The sequence below is a fragment of the Telmatherina bonti genome (genome assembly GCF_933228915.1).
Source record: "Telmatherina bonti genome assembly, chromosome: 17".
NCBI lineage: Eukaryota > Metazoa > Chordata > Actinopteri > Atheriniformes > Telmatherinidae > Telmatherina > Telmatherina bonti.
Window position 1 is genome coordinate 37,302,586 of NC_136615.1, and position 17,721 is coordinate 37,320,306.

A 17,721-nucleotide genomic window follows, 5' to 3' on the forward strand; every position below is an offset into this window, starting at 1 on the left:
GTCCTAGAGACCAGGTGGAGGTCCGTCTTTCAGGATCCTAGAGACCAGGTGGAGGTCCGTCTTTCAGGATCCTAGAGACCAGGTGGAGGTCCGTCTTTCAGGGTCCTAGAGACCAGGTGGAGGTCCGTCTTTCAGGATCCCAGAGACCAGGTGGAGGTCCGTCTTTCAGGATCCTAGAGACCAGGTGGAGGTCCGTCTTTCAGGATCCCAGAGACCAGGTGGAGGTCCGTCTTTCAGGATCCTAGAGACCAGGTGGAGGTCCGTCTTTCAGGATCCTAGAGACCAGGCGGAGGTCCGTCTTTCAGGATCCTAGAGACCAGGTGGAGGTCCGTCTTTCAGGATCCTAGAGACCAGGTGGAGGTCCGTCTTTCAGGATCCTAGAGACCAGGTGGAGGTCCGTCTTTCAGGATCCTGGAGACCAGGTGGAGGTCCGTCTTTCAGGATCCTAGAGACCAGGTGGAGGTCCGTCTTTCAGGATCCTAGAGACCAGGTGGAGGTCCGTCTTTCAGGATCCCAGAGACCAGGTGGAGGTCCGTCTTTCAGGATCCTAGAGACCAGGTGGAGGTCCGTCTTTCAGGATCTTAGAGACCAGGTGGAGGTCCGTCTTTCAGGATCCTAGAGACCAGGTGGAGGTCCGTCTATCAGGATCCTAGAGACCAGGTGGAGGTCCGTCTTTCAGGATCCTAGAGACCAGGTGGAGGTCCGTCTTTCAGGGTCCTAGAGACCAGGTGGAGGTCCGTCTTTCAGGATCCTAGAGACCAGGTGAAGGTCCGTCTTTCAGGATCCTAGAGACCAGGTGAAGGTCCGTCTTTCAGGATCCTAGAGACCAGGTGGAGGTCCGTCTTTCAGGATCCCAGAGACCAGGTGGAGGTCCGTCTTTCAGGATCCTAGAGACCAGGTGGAGGTCCGTCTTTCAGGATCCTAGAGACCAGGTGGAGGTCCGTCTTTCAGGATCCTAGAGACCAGGTGGAGGTCCGTCTTTCAGGATCCTAGAGACCAGGTGGAGGTCCGTCTTTCAGGATCCTAGAGACCAGGTGAAGGTCCGTCTTTCAGGATCCTAGAGACCAGGTGGAGGTCCGTCTTTCAGGATCCTAGAGACCAGGTGGAGGTCCGTCTTTCAGGATCCTGGAGACCAGGTGGAGGTCCGTCTTTCAGGATCCTAGAGACCAGGTGGAGGTCCGTCTTTCAGGACCCTAGAGACCAGGTGGAGGTCCGTCTTTCAGGATCCTAGAGACCAGGTGGAGGTCCGTCTTTCAGGATCCTGGAGACCAGGTGGAGGTCCGTCTTTCAGGATCCTAGAGACCAGGTGGAGGTCCGTCTTTCAGGATCCTAGAGACCAGGTGGAGGTCCGTCTTTCAGGATCCTAGAGACCAGGTGGAGGTCCGTCTTTCAGGATCCTAGAGACCAGGTGGAGGTCCGTCTTTCAGGATCCTAGAGACCAGGTGGAGGTCCGTCTTTCAGGATCCCAGAGACCAGGTGGAGGTCCGTCTTTCAGGACCCTAGAGACCAGGTGGAGGTCCGTCTTTCAGGATCCTAGAGACCAGGTGGAGGTCCGTCTTTCAGGATCCTGGAGACCAGGTGGAGGTCCGTCTTTCAGGATCCTAGAGACCAGGTGGAGGTCCGTCTTTCAGGATCCTAGAGACCAGGTGGAGGTCCGTCTTTCAGGATCCTAGAGACCAGGTGGAGGTCCGTCTTTCAGGATCCTAGAGACCAGGTGGAGGTCCGTCTTTCAGGATCCTAGAGACCAGGTGGAGGTCCGTCTTTCAGGACCCTAGAGACCAGGTGGAGGTCCGTCTTTCAGGATCCCAGAGACCAGGTGGAGGTCCGTCTTTCAGGATCCTAGAGACCAGGTGGAGGTCCGTCTTTCAGGATCCTAGAGACCAGGTGGAGGTCCGTCTTTCAGGATCCTAGAGACCAGGTGGAGGTCCGTCTTTCAGGATCCTAGAGACCAGGTGGAGGTCCGTCTTTCAGGACCCTAGAGACCAGGTGGAGGTCCGTCTTTCAGGGTCCTAGAGACCAGGTGGAGGTCCGTCTTTCAGGGTCCTAGAGACCAGGTGGAGGTCCGTCTTTCAGGGTCCTAGAGACCAGGTGGAGGTCCGTCTTTCAGGATCCTAGAGACCAGGTGGAGGTCCGTCTTTCAGGATCCTAGAGACCAGGTGGAGGTCCGTCTTTCAGGATCCTAGAGACCAGGTGGAGGTCCGTCTTTCAGGATCCTAGAGACCAGGTGGAGGTCCGTCTTTCAGGATCCCAGAGACCAGGTGGAGGTCCGTCTCTCAGGATCCTAGAGACCAGGTGGAGGTCCGTCTTTCAGGATCCTAGAGACCAGGTGGAGGTCCGTCTTTCAGGATCCTAGAGACCAGGTGGAGGTCCGTCTCTCAGGATCCTAGAGACCAGGTGGAGGTCCGTCTTTCAGGATCCTAGAGACCAGGTGGAGGTCCGTCTCTCAGGATCCTAGAGACCAGGTGGAGGTCCGTCTTTCAGGATCCTAGAGACCAGGAGGAGGTCCGTCTTTCAGGATCCCAGAGACCAGGTGGAGGTCCGTCTTTCAGGATCCTAGAGACCAGGTGGAGGTCCGTCTTTCAGGATCCTAGAGACCAGGTGGAGGTCCGTCTTTCAGGATCCTAGAGACCAGGTGGAGGTCCGTCTTTCAGGATCCTAGAGACCAGGTGGAGGTCCGTCTTTCAGGATCCTAGAGACCAGGTGGAGGTCCGTCTTTCAGGATCCTAGAGACCAGGTGGAGGTCCGTCCACCGTCCTCCACAACATCTGCATGAGCAGCGGTGACCTTCTGGAGCCAGATGATGATGATGATGATGATGAAGATGTCAGGAGGGCAGCTGGGGAACAACCAGCAGGAGAACCAGCAGCATCTCCAGGAACCGTCTGTGAGGCTGATGAGAGGCAGAGGATGGTAATGATGTGTTACTCCCCAGATCATGCCTGCATTTATATCTAAACAATAAATAATTTGGCGAATGGGAAACAAATTGTGTGTCTCTATATGATGAAGATCTACAATCTGACGATACGATGCAGATTTATGGCATCAGTGGTAACCATAGTAACGGACCGCTCTCTAAAAACTGGCGCTATATCGGTTTTAATAGTTTAGGTTATAAACACCACAATGCTTCATCTGGACGTTCAGCAAGGATGAATGAACATACAGAACCTGTAACATTCATCATTTATAACACATATAACCTGTATATGTCCACTACAGCGGATAAAAACTGCTAACAGTGTGCTAAGCTACGGTGCTAACTACCGAGTCTGACAAATGGTCAGATCCATAACTGTCGTCAGGCTGCAGTATACATCACAATCATAACGGGATCATTTAATACTTTTTATGGGCGGGTTTAGGGCAGTATCCGGGTACTTTTAGTGCACTGAGGTTTTGCTGTAAAAGTCGTGTAATGTGCCAAGTAGTGTTAGTGCGCTGATTGAGACACACCTCGCGACGTTTCTCCGCCTTCTTTGAACGCCTCCTGGTGCTTCCAGTCTGGCCGTCCACAGCCGGCGTGCTGGGAGACCCTGTTCCCATTCCTCTCTGGCCGCTGCTGCCTGTTTCTTCCTGGACGGGGTGAACTGGAGGACATTCGGTTGTGCCGGGACGCTGGCTCAGTGATAATAAAATGCATTCAGAAGCTTAGATTAGGTATTAATGGAAATAAAGTGATCAATGGATATAAGTGGAAAATGTGACCAGAATATTCTCAGCAAAATAATCAGGAATGATGCTGTGGGTGGATGCCAGTAAATTACAGCCATCATGAAGGAGTGTGATGCATCAACAGCATCTCCTGGATGAACATTGCCAGTGTCTACCAGCTGCATTCCCCTCTCATCATTTCATTTACAGTCCTTCTGTCTGTGTGATCCCCATCAATCCGTTCCCCTCTGGCTCAGACGAGCTGATCCAGCTGCCTTCTCTCAAACTGCAGGCCTGGGATGAGACGGCGAGCAGACTGAAACACAAACCCCCGGCAGAGAAAGTTAGGAGTTCAGGAGGATTCCTCTCTGAATGGAGACGAGCAGCTGCTGAAGTCATTAAATACGCAGCTGAGTGACGATTTCCTCTTACATCGCATGTTCAACGGAGAAAAAGGATAACCAGTGAGAACTGGCAACAAATCCTTCCAAATACGTTATCTGACTGGCTTGTCACCAGTTCCACCTGATCACATTAAGCAGCCAATCACACGGCGGCATGTAGAACCCAGCTGGGTGCAGGAAGGCGGTCCCGAAGAAGCGCCAACATTTCCGGACAAAATGGTGAAACTTGAACTTCAAGCCTTGTTCCCGTCAGGGTCAGAGGTTGAGGGGTGCTGGGCATGCACAGAGCTGCTGTATGTGTACAGTCGTCCTCATATTCATTCATATTCATTCATATTTATTCATATTCATTCATATTCATTCATATTCATTCATAGCCTTTTATTAAAGAAGGAAAAAACAGCTGCCTGTAAAATAAGCTGAAATTGAAAGTAATAATAAATAAAGATGAAAATTATGAAAATCATTAAGGCAAACAAATAAGATTATTTATTCCATCAGTCGTAATATTTAGTTGAACGATGCTTTAATGTTTCCGCTCCAGTCAGACTTCTGCACCTGTCGACAGGTATTTTGTCCCACTGTTCATAAGGAAAATGCTCTCATTTGTCCAGGACACATTTCTTTGTTTGTTTGTTTGGTTTTTTTTTTTTTTCTTTAACTCAATTAAATGAAAAAACAGTGTCTTATATCCAGTTATTTGAGTGACTGTTGTAAATTCAGCTTTTCTTTAATGAAAGGGGACGAATACTTATGAGCACAACTATATATATATATATATATATATATATATATATATATATATATATATATATATATATATATATATATATATATATATATATAGGGGCTGCACTGTGGCCTCACAGCAAGAAGGTCGCTGGCTCAATCCTTGGCTGGTTTGGTCAGTGGCCTTTCTGTGTGGAGTTTGCATGTTCTCCCTGTGTATGCGTGGGTTCTCTCCAGGTACTCCGGCTTCCTCCCACCATCCAAAGACATGCATGAATAGGTTAATTGGTCACTCTAAATTGCCCCTAGGAGTGAGTGTGGGATAGGCTCCAGCTTCCCCGCGACCCTTAATTGGAATAAGCGGTTTGGAAAATGAATGAATATATATATATATAAATATATACACATATGTGTGTGTGTGTATGTATACAGAGAGCACAGAACAGCCTCTTTGGACTTTTTTTAGTCCATTTTAAGGACTAAAATCATGACTGAAGGTTTCTGATAATGAAAAAAATGATCAGAACTTCAAGCAGCATATTTGGTCAATTCCAAGAACTTTTCCCAGTCTGAGACACATTCAGCATTTAAACATTTAGGCTGGTCAGGAAGTGAAGCATGTTTGCGAAGCCTCAAGGACATGTTGACATTCTTTGGGTCAGTAACACTAAAAGTAAACAGACCTTGCAGGTTTCACCACTTCTGAAATGAAACTAGCGGCGTTTAATTCTGCTCTTCCTGCTCTCTGTTGCTCGTTATTTATCCCGGTTTGTGCAACATCCCAGCAGAGCTTCAGCCCCGTCCAGCTGATACCAGCCAAAGTTCAGGTTGATAAAAGTGGTGAAAGGTCTGTCCCTGCTGGATGCTGGACGGCGTGGCAGCTGCTTATGTAAGCAGCAGCGTATAAAGACAGACGTCCAGGTCAGGACAGAAGACACGATGAAGCGTCTGCTGTTCCTTCTGTTGGTGGCTGTGGCCAACGCCAGAAACTACGAGCGCTGCGAGTGGGCCAAAGTGCTGAAGAGTTATGGGATGGATGGTTACCGTGGCTACAGCCTGGCAAACTGTGAGTACCAAACTGGTGGTCTTTTAGGTCTCCCACATGCACCACCTCAAGCAGAACTGGCAACCCTTCTTCTTTAAAAACAAGTTCTATAAAACGCTGCATTTAAGGACAGAAACACCAAAAACAGTCAGACGGAAAAATAAAACTACAACTTTTTATATAAATATCTACTTTAAGTTGTTGTTTCCCTTTGTGAAGAGTCACCACAGCAAATCATTGCACAAGTTTTACTGTGGACAGTTCAGAACGATGGTGTATGCTGACATATAGACATACAGTGTATAGATGTTGCTACAAAAGCAACCTTGCAAAGAAGTTTTTAAAGCACCACCTGGTTTCTTTTTCCTCAGCGGAACACCGTGATAAGTCAACCAGTTAATCTGTTTGTAAGATCATCCTGTGGGATGTTTTCGGGTAAACCAGCTCTTTTCCCATCAAAATATCACAGAAGACGTTTTATCTAAACCTCTACATTATTAATCCGTCAGAAGTCAGAAATGATTTCAGCATTTGTTGAAAGATTGACACATTGTGAAATAATTAAATCGTTATCCAAAGTGATGAAGCATGAATAACTTTAGGGGGACACAGGGGGACATGTCCCCTGCAGGGAGGGACCCGGTCCGATTTGGTCTGCTGCTCTAGTTACTGTCCAGGAACAAGGTTTCCCTCATAGACCGTATATGAAATATGGACGGAGCCTCCAGCGGTTAAACGTGAAGCCGATGTGGAAGTACATAATACCGCAGTTCCGCCTTCATCCACTAGGGGCTGAAAAACAGAGCAAATCCCCATAGACTCCCATGTTAAAAAGACCAACTTCACAGCAGAAATAAACATGTTTACAGCAGGAATGAACATGTTTACAGCAGAAATAAACATGTTTACAGCAGAAATAAACATGTTTACAGCAGGAATAAACATGTTTACAGCAGAAATAAACATGTTTACAGCAGGAATGAACATGTTTACAGCAGAAATAAACATGTTTACAGCAGAAATAAACGTTTACAGCAGGAATAAACACATTTACAGCAGGAATAAACATGTTTACAGCAGAAATAAACATGTTTACAGCAGGAATAAACATGTTTACAGCAGGAATAAACATGTTTACAGCAGAAATAAACATGTTTACAGCAGAAATAAACATGTTTACAGCAGAAATAAACATGTTTACAGCAGGAATAAACATGTTTACAACAGAAATAAACATGTTTACAGCAGAAATGAACATGTTTACAGCAGGAAGAAACACATTTAAAGCAGAAATAAACATGTTTACAGCAGAAATAAACATGTTTACAGCCTGGTACAAAAATCCATTTTAGGTTTAACAGGTCAGGTTTACCTTCATGACAACTGTGGGTGAAGTGAATTTTTTTCTCACTCGTCCGTTTAAAAGTAATTTAATCTCGAAGTTCTGCATATTTAGGGGCGTGTCCTTTTGATTGACAGGTACCCGATCTCCCGCTTCAAGTCAGAAGAACGTAGATCAACCCGATTTTTTACCCGGTTAACAACGTGACTTAGCTTTAGCCCGCTTACCTCCGTTAGCTGGTTAGCTCCTGTTATCTCTGGGTTAGCTCAGTTAGCTCTTAGCTACAGAAAGCTCGGAGTTCGCTCGATGTCAATCATCCACCATGACGCTCACAGCCCCCCTCTCAGCTCCGCCTCTTTGCCCATATTTGTATTTTCCGGGTGAGACGACACGTATGCCCCTGCCAAGATGGTGACGGTAGGAACCGCCCACCAAGCTTCAATTCAGCTCTCAGAAACCTACGGGTGACGTCACGGAGGCTCCGCCCATCTTTCTATACAGTCTATGATTTCCCTACATTCTGACATTTCAGGCTCTAGGACTGAGCACCAAACGGCTGCTCAAACTGAAGCCTGGTTCTCTTAGTTTGGACCGCCCACAAGCTCCTCCATTGGCTCTGCCATGTCTTGTGTGATTGGCTGTCCCCGCTGTCACTCCGCCTTGCTTGTACAGCTGGTATCTGGTCAGGTGTTACTGTAGGATGGTTTGTTCTGCCAGGGTCACGTCAGCTGGTAGGGTTGGAAGATCCCAGTTTCATCTACATTAACGTTCCACTCGGTGTCCATCTGCTTGTGTGTGTGTGTGTGTGTGTGTGTGTGTGTGTGTGTGTGTGTGTGTGTGTGTGTGTGTGTGTGTTTGGTAATTAGATGTAGCCAGGATGTCTAAAAAAGAAACTTCCTTCAAAGTCAGAGAGTAAGAAATGTGTTCGAGCCATCCTGCAACACGTTCACGTTCAGATCCTCTTCATCATTTACACAGTCTTTTCTTTCATTGGAAGTTCTCATCAATAAAAAGCAACAACAACAACAACAACAATAATAATAATAATAATAATGATGATAATAATAATAATAACAATAATAATAATAATAATAATAATAATAATAATAACAATAATAATAATAATAATAATAATAATATTAATAATAATAATAATAATAATAATAATAATAATAATAATAATAATAACAATATTAATAATAATAATAATAATAATAATAATAATATTAATAATAATAATAATAATAATACTGGGACATACAATATGTCCAAAAATGTGATTTTATGCTCTTAAAGTCACGATGAACACAACAAAGTTTTGTTCCACTGCTCATGTCAGAAACCAACATTTGTGCTGCCTGACAGATTCAGACCAGGTGAAAGCTGACTTTAAAGACGTTTACGTCATGTTGATGCTGTGTTGGCAGCGACGAACTGAACAGCTCGGCTGAATGTGTTGATCCGTAGGGGTTTGCCTGACCCAGTGGGAGTCAGAGTTCAGAACCACCGCCATCAACCACAACACTGACGGAACCACGGACTACGGCATCTTCCAGATCAACAGCCGCTGGTGGTGCAACGACGGCCAAACCAGAACATCCAACGCGTGCAACATCAGATGCAGCGGTCAGCGATGTTTTCCTCGTCTTTCGTTGTTTCATGTTTGCATGCAGCTTTGTGCCTCTTCTATGGCCGAATCTGCCATGAAGCCTGGAAGCTGCCTGAAAGAGTTGAAACCCGGCAGTGTTATGCTAACCCTGATTAGCCACTCTCCAGCTCTAATGTAATTCAACTGGAGGAGGAATTTGTTGTTCTTCTGCAGAGTAGACAGGTGTTTCCATTCTGTTTCCTCATAAAACAGTAATCACTTAAATATGAGATGAAAATGTGTTGTTATTGTTATAGTGTTATAGTTTTCCAGAAGACTGCATTAACCCTCCACAAGTCCTCCAGCCATGTGAAGGTTGAACACTCCTGTTGAGCTCATGTCCATGTTGGATCTGCTCCTTTGTTTTGGACCAAACGAGGATCTACAAGCACATGGCGCTAAACTTTTCATTTCTTTGTTTGATCACAGACCTTCTGACAGATAACATTGCCGTGGCAATCAACTGTGCCAAGCGTGTTGTCCGGGATCCCAACGGCATGGAGGCCTGGTAAGACCGAGCACACCGTGACTGACACTGAGCCGGTGTGTGGCTGAAGAGCAGGCCTGTGAGGCGACCTGCTGGGAGGTCTGCGTGTTTGGCCAGGATGAAGCAGAGAACCTCTTATCCTGATTTACCTGAACTACCTGAGTGACTTTGCTGTGTCTGGTTGCAGGGTTGCCTGGCGTCGTCACTGCAAGAACCAGGACTTGAGTTCCTATCTAGCCGGATGTCGTATTTAATCATCATGACAAGCCAGGATGGATGTTCTGAACCAGTAACGTCAGAAGACAAACATGCAACAAGCAAACCACCGTAGGATGCACAGTCCTTTTTATAAAAAGCTAAATAAAATGCTGAATTATTTTTAAAGTGTTCAGTTGATTGACTGGAAGTGGGAGTTTAAAAGGCAAAGGTCTGTTTTTTCCATCCTCTAAAAAGTCTCCGTTTGTTCTAGTTCAGGAAAAGAAAATGGCTACCCTGTCTGCTCCGCCACCTAAGCACTCGTTTACTACACAAGGCTGCACTGTATGGAGGACTACTTTACATATATTTACACAGACTCTGTAATAACTCATGCTGTTGGTGATTAGCACATGCTTTCTCCTCGCCACAGATCATGTGACTAGCAGCTGTCAAAGCCTGAAGATGTCGTTCCAGATCCAATCCAAACTCGTGCTGCATATCTGTTCAGTTATGAAATGTTTAATAAGATGTCAAGTTTCCTGTTCATCATCAGTCATTCCACCTGGGTCTCGTTCTGTTCGTGTGTATTTACACGGCTTGGTTTCCGTTTCTAGTAGCTGGATCGATGTGTCAGACCATGTTTCCCTTGCCTTCAGCTTATTCCTGGCTTAAAACCTTGGGTCCACACTTCCAGCAGCACTCAGTGGGTAATTCTGAGTGCACTACTTTTTCTCTCTGGACATTCGGACACCCCTAGAAAAAGGCGTGAGCACTATACAGGACACTACAGTTTTACTTGCACTACTGTTTTTCATTTTCCTCTTTCTATCTTTCTTTGAACTAAACCGATAAAATAATAATAACATTTATACAAATAATTTCACCATATCATCACCATCATCATGCCTCTGCTATCTTTTTCTATAATATGCTAAGCAAATTAGCCAGCTTGACCCATGAAATAGCATCTAATTTGACAGGTTTTTCCTGCTGTTAAAACAGCCTAAATTTCAGCAATGTGCTTTGTAACCTCGTTGTGCTCTTCTTGCATAAGTCAAATTGTTTAAAAAACTAAAGACATGAGGTTTACACAGTTATCAGTGTATCACCATCATGACTCTGCTGGGCTTAGCTGACGTTTGCTGAGAGCTTCAGCTTGCATCTGGCTTGTCGTGTTGGTTGTGTGCTGTCTGAAAGGAAAACGTTAGTGTTGGTCATTTTTATCTTATGCCTTCCAGTCTATGTGGTCGTTGCTAACCTGCCTGAGCTAACACAGCTGTAGCGTCTAATCCCAACTTCGCTGTTTCCAGGTTTCTACCAATGATTATTTTTATGTTTGAGTTTCACAACATACACAAACATCCACAAGAAAGGGTAAAGTTTGGCTAATATGTGCATCAAAGTGTCGACTCTTATGTTTTAATATTGTTGAAAGCAATACTTTTAATTTCACGTGTCCTCAACCCAGTCCCACCCAGCATTGTGTAATACGTACACTGTCCACTGTGGAAAACAACCATTTCACACAAGGACTCTGAAACTGCAGCATATAATTTTATGTTACACATTTCACATATTTTTGTAAGATCAAGTTAGTCCAATGAAACAAAACTTTCTTCCAGTTTGTTATTAATATTGTCCTTGGCAACCAACACGGCAACAACAAAAAGGTCTCACTTTTGTTGAGACCTGAAAGAATGTACATCAAAATGAAAAACTATGAATAAACGATGAAAATAAAGTGTACGTTTGTAACTAGAAGAGTTATACTGTTAAAAGTGCCCAGACTCATGTCATCCTTGTTTTGTACTGATTAACATGTGAAACAGCGGAAAATGTTGTTCGAGGATGGAAAACAGACTCATGAACAAAGACATATTCATCAGCCAGGAAACAGACAAGACCTTCGGTACTACATGTGTAAAAAAATAGATTCTGGCAGCTCCTCCAGCAAAATGAACTCTCAGAGAGTCAAAGTCTGTTGCCTTCCAAGCTGCACACCATCTTTTAAATAAGCTTTCCTTTTTCCTAGCCAATTCAGGGTAGGTTTGACTTGATAAACCTCAATTGTTGCCTGTCGGCTTCTGGGACGAGCTCATAGGCCTTCAGAACAGCAGGCCCAACAATGTCGTGATTTAAACTATCACTGAGAGGGAGCGCTGCTACAACCTCTTGTGCCTTTCCATGGATTTTACCCTGCTTTACGAGGGACCATACATCTGGAGGCCATTGTCAAGCTGGTGCTATGCACTCAAAAGCAGCAAAGTAATAGTCCACTTCAACTTTCCAAATTCTGGCACTCAACGGGATATTTAGTTATATCAAAGTGTCTGTCTTTTTCAGGAAGAGGAAAGAAGGACACCACCGAACCAGTAAGCACAACCTGCGCAGCACTGGTTCTGGCTTGGGATTCAAGCTCCATCTGGCGTGACTGAATGGTTTGCTCCATTTCCAACCTTTTCACTTCCAGCTGGAACTACCTCCGTTGTGCTTTTTCCTCTAACTGCAGTCGAGCAAGTCAGACTTTCAGCTGAGCATTGATTGGACCCAGCAGAGCTACTATTGGAGAGAGGAAGCGTGAAAGGAGTCCACCTAAGATTCTTCAGACCCATGCTGAGACACACGCTCAGTTTTGTGGCAACACAGCTGAGAAGTGGGCTGCAATCTGAGCCAAGTCGTCTTTGCAACATCGCTCCAGCTGATCAAGAGAAGGACTTTTCAAAAACAGCTCAAGATCAAACTGTGCCATATTCAGTATCCAGTGTACCATTCGCAGCTGTAAAAGCCAACGTCCAATACCAAACAATACTTTACAGGTAGCTACATAAGGTTTTTAAACATCCTGGACAAGCTCCCATTAATGTTATAACCCCAACTCTGCCAGGGGAAAGGGCAGCAACAAACAGCCCTGAAGTTCAGAAGCAGTTTACACAAAACAAACACCACAAGACTTCCCAAAAAGTCCACTGTGAGGACTCGTTTACAGGCAGCTAAAACAACTAACCAATTAGTGAAAAGCTGTTTGCAAACAACTACAGCTGCTCTGAATGTTCGTCAGCAGCCTGGTTATGTGGCAGAGCCCCACCTGGAATGCAACCGATTGGGCCAATCACAGCCGAGTTATTACTAACCAGCCAATCGCAGCCGAGTTATTACTAACCAGCCAACCGCAGGCGAGTTATTACTAACCAGCCAACCGCAGGCGAGTTATTACTAACCAGCCAACCGCAGGCGAGTTATTACTAACCAGCCAATCGCAGGCGAGTTATTACTAACCAGCCAACCGCAGGCGAGTTATTACTACCTAGCCAACCGCAGGCGAGTTATTACTAACCAGCCAATCGCAGCCGAGTTATTACTAACCAGCCAATCGCAGGCGAGTTATTACTAACCAGCCAATCGCAGGCGAGTTATTACTACCTAGCCAATCGCAGGCGAGTTATTACTAACCAGCCAATCGCAGGCGAGTTATTACTACCTAGCCAACCGCAGGCGAGTTATTACTAACCAGCCAATCGCAGGCGAGTTATTACTAACCAGCCAATCACAGCCGAGTTATTACTAACCAGCCAATCGCAGGCGAGTTATTACTAACCAGCCAACCGCAGGCGAGTTATTACTACCTAGCCAACCGCAGGCGAGTTATTACTACCTAGCCAACCGCAGGCGAGTTATTACTAACCAGCCAATCACAGGCGAGTTATTACTAACCAGCCAACCGCAGGCGAGTTATTACTAACCAGCCAACCGCAGGCGAGTTATTACTACCTAGCCAACCGCAGGCGAGTTATTACTACCTAGCCAACCGCAGGCGAGTTATTACTAACCAGCCAATCACAGGCGAGTTATTACTAACCAGCCAATCGCAGGCGAGTTATTACTAACCAGCCAACCGCAGGCGAGTTATTACTACCTAGCCAACCGCAGGCGAGTTATTACTAACCAGCCAATCACAGGCGAGTTATTACTAACCAGCCAACCGCAGGCGAGTTATTACTAACCAGCCAACCGCAGGCGAGTTATTACTAACCAGCCAACCGCAGGCGAGTTATTACTAACCAGCCAATCGCAGGCGAGTTATTACTAACCAGCCAACCGCAGGCGAGTTATTACTAACCAGCCAACCGCAGGCGAGTTATTACTACCTAGCCAACCGCAGGCGAGTTATTACTAACCAGCCAATCGCAGCCGAGTTATTACTAACCAGCCAATCGCAGGCGAGTTATTACTAACCAGCCAATCGCAGGCGAGTTATTACTACCTAGCCAATCGCAGGTGAGTTATTACTAACCAGCCAATCGCAGGCGAGTTATTACTACCTAGCCAACCGCAGGCGAGTTATTACTAACCAGCCAATCGCAGGCGAGTTATTACTAACCAGCCAATCACAGCCGAGTTATTACTAACCAGCCAATCGCAGGCGAGTTATTACTAACCAGCCAACCGCAGGCGAGTTATTACTACCTAGCCAACCGCAGGCGAGTTATTACTACCTAGCCAACCGCAGGCGAGTTATTACTAACCAGCCAATCACAGGCGAGTTATTACTAACCAGCCAACCGCAGGCGAGTTATTACTAACCAGCCAACCGCAGGCGAGTTATTACTACCTAGCCAACCGCAGGCGAGTTATTACTACCTAGCCAACCGCAGGCGAGTTATTACTAACCAGCCAATCACAGGCGAGTTATTACTAACCAGCCAATCGCAGGCGAGTTATTACTAACCAGCCAACCGCAGGCGAGTTATTACTACCTAGCCAACCGCAGGCGAGTTATTACTAACCAGCCAATCACAGGCGAGTTATTACTAACCAGCCAATCGCAGGCGAGTTATTACTAACCAGCCAATCGCAGACGGGCAATCCCACGCTGGTTCTAACATGTTCGGTTACTCATTCAGTCTCACGGTAACTACATACAAGGATCCGTATCTCTGTTCCCAAACTCCTAAAATGACATTATTGTAGAGTAACTACCCCCCCCCCCCCCCCCCCCCCACCCCCCCACCCCTTCATTCTCCAAGTCTAACTGGGTCTGGTTTTGATCTGAAATGAGGTGATCTGTAGATGAGATGACTCTGATGTTCAACCTGAACGCCATAGTCCACACAGGTGCATCACATGTATGTAAAAATCTTGAACATGGTAGGCGTGTTCCATCAACATGCTGACATGTGTGCTGATGCCAACAAACTGAAAAGTTGTGGTGAGTGTTTGTGCCCAGCGTCACAAACTGCATGGGGTAATTACAGTCAGAAGCTTTTTAAAATATTTATAAAACAGACAGAGCCAAGCCATTTCAAGACCCTGAGAGGTTTTACCCGGTTAAACCTTCCAAAGAGGAACATGTGACTTTTTAGGGGATTGAGACCAGATGACCATGAGCTGCTGCTGCTCATTTACTTTCCCATTAAATACCATTTGGCTCCTTGTTTAGATAAAACCAATCAGAGGTGACATAAAGAAATAACCAGGACAAAATATAAATACACACACACACACACACACACACGTTTATACTGATTTCATGGTTCCATTAACCCTTCCCTTAAAGCTGCTCTCATGAATTTTCTTTTATTGATGCATGAGAGACCAGGTGTTGGAGAGAAGGAGCAGTTGTGGTGACAACTACTCAGATATTTATTCTTTTCATCATACTTTTTTATGCCTTTCAACATATAAGCCTCAACTTTCCTAAGATTAATGGACACATTTAGCTTTATTGGAAAGAAGGACGTACACCGACTTAGGAGAAGACGGGAAGTGTTGGGGGAATTTGGGGAATGGCGTTAATCAAATGAGTTGTTGACACTTTGTCCATGTTTAACTGGCAGGTGGAGAGAAAAAAAAAAGTTTTCTTCTTCACGCCGGTCTTGTCCTCTCTTCGGGTCTCCATCTGGACCGGGTCTCCAACCGGACCGGGTCTCCATCTGGACCGGGTCTCCAACCGGACCGAGTCTCCAACCGGACCGGGTCTCCAACCGGACCGAGTCTCCAACCGGACCGGGTCTCCATCTGGACCGAGTCTCCATCTGGACCGGGTCTCCAACCGGACCGGGTCTCCATCTGGACCGAGTCTCCATCTGGACCGGGTCTCCAACCGGACCGAGTCTCCATCTGGACCGGGTCTCCATCTGGACCGAGTCTCCAACCGGACCGGGTCTCCAACCGGACCGAGTCTCCATCTGGACCGAGTCTCCAACCGGACCGAGTCTCCAACCGGACCGGGTCTCCATCTGGACCGGGTCTCCAACCGGACCGAGTCTCCATCTGGACCGGGTCTCCATCTGGACCGAGTCTCCAACCGGACCGGGTCTCCAACCGGACCGAGTCTCCAACCGGACCGGGTCTCCATCTGGACCGAGTCTCCAACCGGACCGGGTCTCCATCTGGACCGGGTCTCCATCTGGACCGAGTCTCCAACCGGACCGGGTCTCCATCTGGACCGGGTCTCCATCTGGACCGAGTCTCCAACCGGACCGGGTCTCCAACCGGACCGGGTCTCCATCTGGACCGGGTCTCCAACCGGACCGAGTCTCCAACCGGACCGGGTCTCCAACCGGACCGGGTCTCCATCTGGACCGAGTCTCCAACCGGACCGGGTCTCCATCTGGACCGGGTCTCCATCTGGACCGAGTCTCCAACCGGACCGGGTCTCCAACCGGACCGGGTCTCCAACTGGACCAGGTCTCCAATCGGACCGAGTCTCCATCTGGACCGGGTCTCCAATCGGACCGGGTCTCCAACCGGACCGGGTCTCCAATCGGACCGGGTCTCCAACTGGACCGAGTCTCCATCTGGACCGAGTCTCCATCTTTCCCGGGTCTCCATCTGGACCGGGTCTCCAACCGGACCGGGTCTCCAACCGGACCGGGTCTCCATCTGGACCGAGTCTCCAACCGGACCGGGTCTCCAACCGGACCGGGTCTCCATCTGGACCGGGTCTCCAACCGGACCGAGTCTCCAACCGGACCGGGTCTCCAACCGGACCGAGTCTCCAACCGGACCGGGTCTCCATCTGGACCGAGTCTCCATCTGGACCGGGTCTCCAACCGGACCGGGTCTCCATCTGGACCGAGTCTCCAACCGGACCGAGTCTCCAACCGGACCGGGTCTCCATCTGGACCGGGTCTCCAACCGGACCGAGTCTCCAACCGGACCGGGTCTCCATCTGGACCGGGTCTCCATCTGGACCGAGTCTCCAACCGGACCGGGTCTCCAACCGGACCGGGTCTCCATCTGGACCGGGTCTCCATCTGGACCGGGTCTCCAACTGGACCGAGTCTCCAACCGGACCGAGTCTCCATCTGGACCGAGTCTCCATCTGGACCGAGTCTCCAACCGGACCGAGTCTCCATCTGGACCGAGTCTCCAACCGGACCGGGTCTCCATCTGGACCGGGTCTCCAACCGGACCGAGTCTCCAACCGGACCGAGTCTCCATCTGGACCGAGTCTCCATCTGGACCGAGTCTCCAACCGGACCGAGTCTCCATCTGGACCGAGTCTCCAACCGGACCGGGTCTCCATCTGGACCGGGTCTCCATCTGGACCGGGTCTCCAACTGGACCGATTCTCCAACCGGACCGAGTCTCCATCTGGACCGAGTCTCCATCTGGACCGAGTCTCCATCTGGACCGAGTCTCCAACCGGACCGGGTCTCCATCTGGACCGAGTCTCCAACCGGACCGAGTCTCCAACCGGACCGAGTCTCCATCTGGACCGAGTCTCCAACCGGACCGAGTCTCCAACCGGACCGGGTCTCCAACCGGACCGGGTCTCCATCTGGACCGAGTCTCCATCTGGACCGAGTCTCCAACCGGACCGGGTCTCCATCTGGACCGAGTCTCCAACCGGACCGAGTCTCCAACCGGACCGGGTCTCCATCTGGACCGAGTCTCCATCTGGACCGAGTCTCCAACCGGACCGAGTCTCCAACTGGACCGAGTCTCCAACCGGACCGAGTCTCCATCTGGACCGAGTCTCCATCTGGACCGAGTCTAGCGGACTGTGAAACCTGTACATGTGCAGAACACTGTTTTATCTGCATGTCATGGTTTAATTGCGTTAAACCGGAGAAAATCTGCTCCTATCCTTCCTGTAAACATTCACCATCTTTCCCTCATTTCAAGCTGTTGTGGGAGAACGGGAGCAGAAATCTGCAGCCGGGCCTCCTCATGAGGAGTCCAAGCAGCAGCGCTGCAGTTTGACGGTGA

General features: G+C 47.9%; 1 protein-coding gene across 1 annotated transcript; it reads left to right on the top strand.

Moving 5' to 3' along the window:
• Window positions 1-5,726: 5,726 nt before the first annotated feature.
• On the top strand, window positions 5,727-12,088 carry LOC306768185 (lysozyme C-like; the record flags this gene model as incomplete). The annotated part of the gene is made up of 6 exons (XM_079256416.1): window positions 5,727-5,853; window positions 8,642-8,800; window positions 9,252-9,330; window positions 9,497-9,555; window positions 11,851-11,879; window positions 12,017-12,088. 6 exons carry the CDS (start codon window positions 5,727-5,729, stop codon window positions 12,086-12,088), a joined length of 525 nt encoding a protein of 174 aa, XP_079112542.1.
• Between the last annotated feature and the right edge of the window lie 5,633 nt (window positions 12,089-17,721).